The 11,602-nt window shown below is 46.7% G+C and overlaps 1 protein-coding gene across 1 annotated transcript; it reads right to left on the minus strand.

The window, feature by feature from the left end:
* Positions 1-1,293: 1,293 nt before the first annotated feature.
* On the minus strand, positions 1,294-10,253 carry GABARAPL1 (GABA type A receptor associated protein like 1). Its single transcript, XM_048301571.1, has 4 exons — positions 10,065-10,253; positions 6,380-6,458; positions 5,288-5,406; positions 1,294-3,977 (listed from the first exon to the last, which is right to left on the minus strand). Exons 1-4 carry the CDS (start codon positions 10,152-10,154, stop codon positions 3,912-3,914), a joined length of 354 nt encoding a protein of 117 aa, XP_048157528.1. The 5' UTR covers positions 10,155-10,253; the 3' UTR covers positions 1,294-3,911.
* Positions 10,254-11,602: the final 1,349 nt, after the last annotated feature.

Consider the following 11,602-nt stretch of genomic DNA (forward strand, 5'->3'; position numbering starts at 1 on the left):
TCCAATGTAGGATGAATTACTGCTTCTCCCTCAGTAGCAGCAACAGAAGCTCTCACAGTGGTTCCACTCTGTATGCAGCAGGAAGAAAAGGGCCTATTTAGCATACCAAGTTTTATTCCTGTGAATCTCAGTGCTGTAATTCTTGACTTTATCACTCCAAGCAACTCTCTTGCTCAGTGCTCAGGGGTTCGGGCTGGAGCCAGTGGTCCCTCTGCAGCATTCCTGCCCCCTCAGCCAGAGGGACCCACACAAACCACAGGTGCCATGGAAGGAGGGAGAGATGGAGAGGAAGTGGCATGTCTGTCACTGCTTCTCCAGGTGACAGCATGCATCCCTTTCCTCTTCACACACTGCCGGAGCCTGGCTTGGAATCATGATGCTGAACAAACAGCACCCTCTGGTTTTGCCAGCTCCCAGCAGGACTCCTTCCCTCTCAATCCACAAATATCCGTAAGAAAAAGCAGCCTAATTTGTCACTACTGCAGGTTTCCTTTTCAAGGAATCCCAGCTTTCCTTATCTTTGCTCTTCCTACCTTTAGAGGGCCTTGTGGCATGGCGGACCCCCTGGGCCTCTCTCACTTCTTCCCATGGGGAGTTCCACCTCAGCCTGGGCTGTGGTGACACAGGAAGAATGAGTGGCTCTGTGAGGGATATGGCTGGCACAGCACATGGGACCTGTCCTACTGCACCCACCAGAGGCAGTGGGGCACAGCCAGAGGTGGTGCCAAGCCCCATCCATAGGTGACGAGGCAGGAATCCCTCCGGCAGGCCAGGGCCTGGCGAAGGCAGGGCTGAGGGCAGGGCCTCAGCGGGCTCATGGCTGTGGGCAGCTGCAGGCCAGCCAAGCTGCAGCAGCACCAGCACAGGCGCCCACAGTCCTGAGGGGCTGACAGGGACACTGCCAGGACAGATTCCAACAGTCCTGGGCCACGGGCATCAGGACGGGTGGCCCAAGGGGCCTGGCACAGCCAGGCAGGGCTGGCGATGCCCCCGAGGCCCCATCACTGTTCAGGGCCTTAAAGTGGCAGAAAATGCATCAGTGTACTCATCTTAAGACTTTCTCACATCATCAGGTCTAACTGAAGTTCCCATTGGTGGCATGGCAAGACACAGCTAGGTGTGCATGTGACAATACCACCCAAAATAGGAGAGAAGGGACTTTTCCTGGTAGACAGCACACAGTAAAACTGCGGTTGTGGGAAAAAGTAGCAGCAAAAGTTCTGGCAAAGCTGTTCCTTTATTTACAAGCCCACATCGGGAAGAAATGCTACTCACCCACTTTGGACCAACCTATGATTTTCAAATGCATCTTTATTGATAAGTTGATTAAGCTCTAGTCTGAACTTTATTTTACAAGAACCTGCAGCTAACCAACACAAAAAAATTACCATCATTACCTTGTACAACACTAGCACAAAAACAGAAATGCCACAATTCGGTTGAAAAAACTGTAAAAGAACTAAATTTAAACTGTAAACTCTACATGTTAACAAACAGTTGTGATTAGTCCCACATGTCATTTATAAACCCAGCAGCGGGAGGGGAGGACTGAGCACAAAACCAAGCACCCCAGATGCCAACTCTTTCTCCCCCGAGTATGCTTAACCACGTGCTTGGCATGAACAAGTGGGACAGCAGCAGAGAGACGCACACCATCTGCCTGTGTCTTCTCTTTTATCCTAGAAAGCCTCCTGGGTCTGTTCTCTGCTTCAGAACATTCAGAGCTTCCTAAAACAAGAGATTGATGCAGATTTGCACCCAAAGGATGTGAAGAGAGCCTGGTAGTTGAAGGAGAGTCTAAAAGAGAGGACTGAGCAATGCAGGCAGAAACTGAAGTTGTCTAAGTTGGCAGTAGGTACACCTCATCCAAACACATTTATTCCAGGATGGAACAGCAAACCTGAAGTTCAGGATGTAATACTGGGGACATTACGCCACCCACTTCATCCTTTGCTCCCTCATTTTCTGTCTGCCCGTTCTGACTACTCTGTCTGCATCCTTTGTGGTTCCTCCCTTCTCTCCCATTCTTCTGGTACTTCCCACCCCACACAGGCAGTAACCTTCCTGCCCCACCACACTGCCTTCCCCAACCTTCACAGTTTTGCCAGTAACTCCCACTTGACACTCCCATGAGCTCTCCTGCCTCATGCACCTCCACATAACAACAGTCAGAGAAGGCTGAAACCTGATTTCCTGTTCCCCACACTCAGAGGAGCACTCATCTTGACTTCTCATTCCTGAGGAACACAGCGAACGGTGATCTAACTCTACAGATAAGTGAACTGAGCAAACACTTTTAACTTAGTTTGGAATTCGCCTGTGTTCTCCATCCTTCCAGTCTTTTCCTCCCTCTTGGTCCCTCTCTTAAATGTAGGAATGTTTACAGTAATTCAGGCCTAGTTCTCTGATTTTTAGGTATGACCCCAGAATTTTCCTGAAAGTCAGCTTGCTCTCCAAGACCCATTCCTTTGTCATAGTTACGGCAATAATGGGAAAATCTGCTGTTTGTGCCACTGGGAAGAAACTGCTCTGGCATGACAGCATAAGGCTTGCACAAGACAGCACCCATCTGACACCCTTCTAAGAACAACACTGGTTTAAAATCAAATAATTTAAGAAAAAAATCTACAGATAATCTATTCCCTTTTCCCTTCAAGTCTAGAAGAACCTCTCTTGTGGCATAGAGAGGCACTGTTACCCAATCACAAAAAGCCAGCAAAACACATGTGGCAGTGACTGATTTCCTACACTTGTGCATGTGGTGCAAGGGCTGTACAGGGATGAGACATGGAAGGAAAGGCTAAACCCACAGGAATTCTGCCATCCTCAAATCTGCAGAAGACTGGTACAAGGACAATACTGATAGATAATTTTCTGTGTTCACCAATAACAAGACCACTAGTAGTTAGTTGCCTTAATGCACAGCAAGGGTGACTAAAGTTAGGTATCAGGAAAAGCAATCTCACTTGTAGGCTAGCTAGGAACTGAACAGACAATCTCAGCAGCCTCCAGGATCTTCCTCAGTGAAGTTCAGTAAGAACAAGTTTGATGAGCAGCCATGGTGGACATGTTTGGGATACTCAGTCCTGTCTCAGAGCTGGTGTGGGCTCTTGAGGTCCTTTCTAGCCCTGTGCTTATGAGTTTATCAGTTGACTTCACTGAAAAGAACAAAAGGGTAATCTCTGATTTTTCTGTCCAGCAGTTGCAATTAAAGCAACAAAGGAAAAAAAATTGCAGAATCTTTCCTTCCTTTTCCCAACCTTCATGTGTCACAGCTGAGGAGTTCCCAGCCCTCAGGGTAAGCCCTTCTAATACTGATGGACAGAGCTACCAGCCCTTCTAATACTGATGGAAATGATGGGAAACACAATACCCTTGGGACAATTCGCAGGTAGCAGCTGGAGTGAGGACTGTCAGCACAGGACAGCCTTGTGTGGGCAGACTGAAGTACTTCATAGCTCACTGAATGGGAGCCATGGGCAAGACAGGACAAGGTCAGTGTACAATACATGGCATGCCTTCTTCATCCAGTGAAACGATTACATGAAAATGGCCATCCTGCCCAGTCACTCTCCTGGAGCTTCACGACACTGGCTTGTCTGTCAGCCTCCAGCACTAACTACTTCCAGCTGTGGCAAGAGAAGAATTGTGAACAGTGGAGTTTCCCCATCCCCCAGTGTGGAACCTCTCAGTAGTCTTTCAGTTCACCCTGTCCCCCTACCCCCACTCCCCTCAATTTAGAAAATAATGATTATAATTAATGCGTGGAAGCTGATGACATTGTGCATGTGGTTCACTTCCAGTTCTCTTTTTTCTCTTCTCATGCATCCTCCTCCTGCCTCTCCAGCAACCCCCTCCCCGGCAATCCATTCTATCAGTCCATCCAGCCTGCATGCCTGGGGGGCTGCTGCTCACTTGCCATAGACGCTCTCATCGCTGTAGGCCACATAGAGAAAATAGTCCTCCTCGTGGTTATCCTGCCAGGGGAGAAAGTGACAAAGTGAGGAGCCAAAGCTGGAATCTCACTGCACGTGAGAAAGCCCAACCCAGAGATGACTGTAACATGAGCAGATAACTTCCCTTTCACTGTTTACACCAAAGAGAACTCTGGCCACAGCTCTGCTTCTAAATACAGGCAGGACACATTTCTGTACACAGGGAATTTACTTGAAGAGCCACAGCCAGACTGTGCTGCAAGCATGAAACAAAAACAGCTGTGACTGTTCACCAGTATCTCAGCAGTGGTAGGGTCTTAAGATTGAGAGGAGAGACTTGGAAGGCTTTAACAAGTCAAAAATCACCTCTAGAAGGTATTTTTAATTTTTCAGAACACTGTGACAAGTGGCTGGATTTCTAAGTCGTGTTTTACATAAGGGCAGTAGAGCTGAGATACTAAATGATTACACTGACACAAAAATTCTGCAGAGTGCCAACAACAGAGATCTGACCTCAGCTCTGGACAGTCAGACACTTTTCCTTCGATGTGTTCAGATTTGGAAAGCACCCTGCCTGTGTTATCTTTTATTATCTTCATCAGTACACAGACTGATGTAAGTGTCCAGTTATTGGCAAAAAGTGACAGATCAAACAAGGCTTACAGCACCACGCCAGAGCTCTTTTATTAAAACACCCAGCAGAAGGAGAAATCAAGGAGAAATCAATCCAGGCTGCAAACCACCCATGGCTATAGAACTGAGAAATATGGGTGTCCAATATGCCTTTAAGGTTGATCAAATTAACACTGCTGAGTAGAAATAATGGGCAGCAATGTTCACAGCATCCTACCTAATCCTCATTTATACAGTACGAGCCATGGAAAAGTAATTCTAGACAAAGGATAAGTGTTCCCTAAGAAAGTATTTATAGACAGATGGATGCCCAGTGATACTGTCCCTTTTACTGGCTTTTTGCTTACTTTTACTAGCTAAAAGGAAATCTCTTTTGTATACATAGCAAAACCTATGTTCTCTGCCCTCTCCAGCCCCAGCCCCAACCCTTCCTCTGAAACATAAAGTTCTTTATTTCAATATTTTGTTAAGTAGTAGGACCAACATATGACTGCTGGGGCAACTATTTGCCACAACCCTTTCAACTAACAAACAATTAGTTGAATTGCTAAGGCTCCCCAGGCTCCTAACTATGGGATGGAACTCCCCCGAACAGGTGATGGCATTAAGCTCAGGGCAAGAGGGTCCTGTGTTCAGGCATCTGTCACCAAGCTGGGCCTGCTGCCACTCCTGGACATTGTTCTTGCCAACAAAAGGCAAGAGGAAAGGGCCAGGCTTACCTCATACAGCTGGCCCATGGTAGCACTGGTGGGAGGGATGGTATTATTGACAAAGAAGAACAGGGCATCTTCCGGCCTCAGGTGGATCCGCTTTCGGATTAAGAAGTAGAATTGACCAACTGAAGAGGAACAGAGAATGCCTTAGATGCAGAAGGAATGTTGGAGGGGTGTTTTTTGTTGTTGCTGTTTAGTTTTGTATTGTAACCCTAACCATGGCTGTTTTCTTTTGGTGGTGGAAGTCACATGCTGTATATAAAAAGTAGGGGAAAATGAACAATGCAGGGAAAAAAACAATAAAAAAGCAGTAACTTCATGACTAACCATATGAGCAGCCAATCCACTCAGAGCTGGCAGTTCCTCAGGTACCTCGTGACATGTACTCTCTAAATCCACACTCCTCCTACTATGGTACGAAATGCTCTACTGAGGGGATTGGTGGGAAGACCTTTAACTAGCTTAACCTTTAAATCCTATAGATCAAAGACACCTTAGAGAATTTAGCCTTGGTATAAATGGTTGTACCATTCCTGAAAAAAACCCTTACTATTTGCTTGAACTGTGTTGCACAAGAGATTTTTTTCACAGTCTATTAAATACCGCAAAAAAAAGAAATGCTGTTCCTTTAACTCAGTCATGTTCTTAAATAAAAACAGATGTAATCACACTCAAAATCACCATGACCATTCAGAAAAGGAACTTTGCAGCTCTGACTCCAGCCACAGGGGTGGAAAAGAATGGGACTATTGCAAGAACTTGTCTCTTCCTGCAACAAGAGTACAGCCTCTGGCAACTCTGCAGCTAGGTCATCACTGACTGGTGATGATGACACTGCCCATAATACACAATTTAGTCACTGTCATCGTGGTTAGAGCTCAGCTGTGACATGCTAGCTAAGCCAGTGAGATACCTCAAAAGATCTCAGAGAATTCTGCATGTTGTAATCCAGGCTATAAGGTATAAATACAACAAAGACAGTAGATAAATGAGATGTAGAACCTGTCTGGGTATTTTCTTTGTGCTGATCACAGAGTAAAAAGCACTTCTGAGGCCATCTCATTGAAAATCAGGAATAAAGGAGGTAGACATTGTTACCTGTGAGGTCAGAAGGCACGAGATACTTTCTTTTGTCTAAGTCAGGTACTCTGGCTTTGGGTGCTTTTTCCACAATTACCTGGAAAGAGACAGAGAGCAAGAAACAAATCATGAATATCATAAACCAAAATGGTCCAAAAAGCATCAGTGCATAAGGATATTACCCTCTGATGGTGCTAGCAGGCCTTTAGGTATCTATTTAATCTGTAACAAATACACAACATTAAAGAACAGATAGGTGAGATGACTTAAAAGAAGAACAGAAGACAACTTAAAATCACTCGCAATAGCTGTGCTGGGAGCCCAGGGTTGCAGCAGTAAGCATGGTGAGTGAAAAAAAGAGTCCAGAACAGACATAAAAATAGGTTTGGCTGAGAAAAAAGAAAATTAAAAATTAGGACACCTTGATGTTCCCAATTCAGGTTAATTTTGTGTGAAGAAGCTGTCAGGAGGCTAATACATGAACACAAGTAAGTTAAACTCTTTCCAGGTTACAGTTCCAAACTGCCTTGCACAAAATCAGCCCTACTCCCAGTAGTCCCACATCCTAATTTCTACTTTCACCACTGCCAAGTGCTCTAGAATGAAGCACAGAATTAAAGACAAACTACACCTCACTAGGGGTTATATTTTAGACCTCCAGTTTTTCAGTAGTTATTTTCTACTCTGAAATTCATATCCTTAAAGTTTATTATCCATATTTCATATAGCTATGGACATTTCCTAATCATATAAATATACAATAATTAAAACCAGCCTACCATCTGGGCAACTGGACCCACAGAGACCTCTGACACAAAATACTGATTTCCTTACATAGAAAAATAGGAAGCTCAGCAGCTTTAAGATCAAATAGACCAAGAAATCTTCTGCTAAAAGATAATTTTTGTTAGCAGAGCTAGGCAAAATGTTTACCTCAGAAACAGGAAGTATTCCAAAGTGACCTGATCTCCTTTTCCACTGGAACCTTTGGAACTACTGGGTTTGTTCAGAAGAGAACTGCAGGCTTTTTTTGGTTATATATATTTTTGAACTGGTAAAAGATATATCACATTTCAATCTATGTGGCTTGCTGTTCTGCAGAAGCCATTTTGACCATCTAAACTAAATCTAAAGCTGGATTTTTTGAACTTCCTTAACTTTTTAATTTCATTAGACCCCATAATTGTAAATACTCCATCTGAGACACCGTGGGACTAATTTCTAAGGGTTCCATGCTCCCATAGCTCTTTGGCAACACAAATCAGCAAATACAGCTGTTGTGTAAGAGAAAAGGTTGAACTACTGTGGACTAAGCCTTCTTTGGAAGAAAAATGATGCTGCCCTATCAGTGAGACACTGTGCCAGAACAAAATGTTATCATGAGCTTGGTGTATTTAGCCTGAACATGGTGCCATGCTAACCTGAATCCTTCTAGAGCCAAGTGAGTGTCTGCAAAATATCTCTCACCAGAGAGGTATCAACTAGTTCATCTCTTCCCTGTGCTCCATTTGAATGTGGCCAACACAGCCAAACCCCCTGAAATTTCCCAGGTTTGATTTTAAAACAGAAACACGGTTGCCTCAGCTACTTCAGTATTTCCAAGTACCTAAGTTAGTACAAGGCACTCAAGCTCTTTGAGGCAGTTTGTGGCAGGACATGCATTTCTGTACGAGGTGCAGTTGGTAAATGCTGTGAGGGAAGGGCAGTACCACAATCCCACTGAACAGGTGCAGGCTGAACAGCAACAACCGCATTTTTTACAAGCACAGCCAACGACCTAACACAGCAAATTGCAGTGGGGAGAAACCTTTAGTTCTTGCCTCCAATTAAAAAAAACTACTGACAAGCCAAACTGCTTGCTGTGACTACCCTGACTGGGGGGGGGGGGAGGTGTAGATTGGTCGTTAGATTATAAAGGAGAAGAAGTCATGCCGATGAGAACGAGGTGAGTGTTGGTAAAGATTTAGGAAAGACTTAAATCAGATCGCCACTGATTTAAGAGATCTTAAGAGAGATCTCCCTCCTGAAGATGCAGGGAAGGAATGGAGGTGCTCTGCTAATCTGACTGGCAACTGTAGTCAGTTTGCTGGATAACGCAGGTTTTCTCTTCTGAAGCACTAAACCCTTCACATACATTAAAAAACCTACCAGGAAAATCCTAAGGGTAGAACACAGACTATCTACACTTGCTTTGTTGCTCAGTGGTGACTGCGATAATGCAGGGCAGTAAAATCTCATCAAAATGCTGAGATGTATCACAGCACTGCAGTGTAGGCAGCCAAACGGATGACATCTTCAAGGATCCTGCTGTCAGGAAGGGCAGACACACAAGTGATGTAAAGAACAGAGTGCTGCATTCACTTCTTTGTATGCAGCTCTGACAAGAGGCAATCCCTAATAATTCACATCTGGGCTTTCCCGTGCATCACTTCCATTTATCCCTAACTCCAGCACACCTTATTCTGGTCCTGGTTTTCTTTACAAAGTTCTGCTGATGCCCCCCCATCCCATCTTGACCTCCTTTACCTCCTGCCAGACTGGGCCTCATCCTGGGCTCCCCACACGCTTCTTCCTCACACATTTGTCACAGCCTGCTGTGCAATCTGCCACGTTAATCCTCAATTTACACCTAGTCTTACTCCAGACCTGCAAGCCCTCATCATAAATACCCGACCCCATACACTGCAAGCTGACCTGCTGCATGCTCAACCTATGCTATGCCAGCCCTCCCAAAAACAGAGAGAACAAAGGCACCCAAGCTCTGACTTCCAAAAACTTTTTCAAGTCCATTTGAGGGTCACTCCCAAGACAAAAAATGGTGTTAGCCCGCAGGGAAAATATGGGGTGTAACTGTTCCGCCCCTGTCATTAGTTTTACAGGGGAGTCCAAGGTTTTTTTTGCATGCAGTACCTTTGAGCAGTAAATCTAGGGCAGATGTCTCCAGTGGGGATGGACAGAAAGAATACTTGAAAAATGTTTATTAAAAAGGAAAAATCACTCCACGCTTAATTAGATTTGTCATCTTTTTTTCCCCCCCAATAATTATTCGGAATTATGAAGCCAGAATTTTTCCATAGGCACTCCAAAGGGGCCTAAGAATGAGGAAGCAAAATTTAGCTGGATGACCTTGCATTCCAAGGAATATTTTATGCACAGAATGATTAAACAGGAGGGCAAAATGATCGAGAAGTATCCTTTTTTTGCTGATGCAAAGGAAAAGAGCAAGGCTTTATCGAAAAGACAAGCCAAGCTGAAGTAAAATAAAAATAAAAGGGACGTACTGAGATGACCCGGATGCAGACCATGTTTTCTGTGAAGAGTACCCGGTTAACCCACTCACTGATCTCCATTTTCACAGAGCCAAGGGTGAGCTCCTTCCCCACTCATCCCCACACATGCCAGGAAAAGATCAGCAGTGTTCCCACTGTCGAGATACTGTAGATCCCAGGGAAAAAGGTGTATTCCACCCCGCACCCACCCACCCACACTGCAGCCCTTCCCGCATCACAAATAGTCTCAGCTTTGCATTAAGGAGAAAAGCAGCCCGGGATTTGAATCAGATCAGCGAGACCACGATCATCGGTACTAAACTAATTTCCTTCGCCTTCAAAATAAAGCGAGCAGCAGCCGACGGCCGGCACGGAAAACAAAGGCGGCCGAGCAGGGGCACGCAGCCATGGCCGCCCTGGCAGCGCGCACTCACGGGGACTCTGTCGGGGTATTTCTTCCGGATCTTCTCCCCTTCTTTTTTCCTGTACTCGAACGGGTGGTCTTCCTTGTACTGGAACTTCATGGCGCCGGGCTGTCACTCCGCTCGCAGCTGCCCCTGTCGTTGCTGCTGCTGCTGCCGCCGCCTCCGCCCCGGCCGGCGCTGCGCAAAGAGCTCCGCCCGGCCCCGCCGCCCGCCGAGCTGCGGCCGCGCCCCCGTCACGGGAGCCGCCCCGACACCGAGCCGAGCCGTGACGTCACGGGGAGGCGCCGCCCCGACACCGCGGCGGTGTGACGTCACGCGGAGATGCCCCCACCGCCGGGCCGGGCCGCGAGCGCTGTGACGTCACGCGGGGGCGCCCCCCGCCACCGAGCCGAGCCGTGACGTCACGCGGAGGCGCCCCCCCTCCCCGAGCCGCGCTGTGACGTCAGGGGGAGGCGCCGCGCTGCCCGGGATGGGCGCAGGGCGGGGGGACAAGGAAGGCTGCGTAACCTGCCCGCCCGGCGCCTTCTGTTCGTGCACCGATTTATTGCCCGGCAATACGTAAGCACATAAATAAATAAATGAATATGTAAAAATAATATTCCCTTTTTTTTCAGTTTACAGGCAGCAAAACGCCGCCCGCCCCCCGCAGCGTGACTCAGGGGTTGTAAACACGGCACCGCTGCATCGAGGCACCCCAAACACCCGCGCTCCTGCACCCTTCGTGCCCAGCACCGCGTGGAGACACGGCTCGGGGTTCCCCGGGTGAGGCCTGAACGCCCCCCTTGTCCAAATGCGGGTTTATGAATGTGACCTGTGCTCTCAGTGGCTGCCAGATGTAACACCAAAAATAAAACCACCCCCCCCCCCCCAAAAAAAAAAAACCAAAACCAAAATTGTTTGTTCTCGGACCGTCGCCGTGGCTGTTGGATCTGGATTTTTGCCTTGTTTGTAGCATCTCAGTGGCAGAAAGCGTGCCATGTGATGTGTCACACAAGCTGCGTGTTGCACACAGCAGGCAGTTCGAGGTAACTGTCTGCAAACAAGCCAAAACAGCGAGCCAATTTTGGCCCAGTTACTCAACTGACACAAACAGTATCTAAGTTTTTTTCCCCCTAGGAGTAGATTGACTTGCAATTATTCACTGATCAGCAGACGAGCAGGTACTAATGAACGGCTCAGCATGCTCAAATCAGCACAAAAATCAATTGTTGCTACCCTAGGGACAATGAATTGGATTGGATTAAATTATTTTCTCTTTGCATACTTTACTCAGAGGAAGCAGAATTTTGCCAAGACTGATCTTCTATCTGTGCAGGTGTTTCAGTTATAGTAGAATATGAGTGGAACACCCAGATGCATAAGGTGATTCTCCATGGGCACACCAAAGGCAGAGGTGAGAGGGCCCAGGTTTCCTAATTCAACCCTGTGTCTTGAACAAGGGTAGGAAAAGGTGTGTTGGGGTGTGAATTTTCTCACCTGAATCATGACATCTACTTTTGGATGGCCGAAGTGTGTCTGCAAAAACTCTGGCAGGTCCTTTACTTTCT

This window comes from Corvus hawaiiensis, chromosome 4 (assembly GCF_020740725.1).
Source record: "Corvus hawaiiensis isolate bCorHaw1 chromosome 4, bCorHaw1.pri.cur, whole genome shotgun sequence".
NCBI classification, from domain to species: Eukaryota; Metazoa; Chordata; class Aves; order Passeriformes; family Corvidae; genus Corvus; species Corvus hawaiiensis.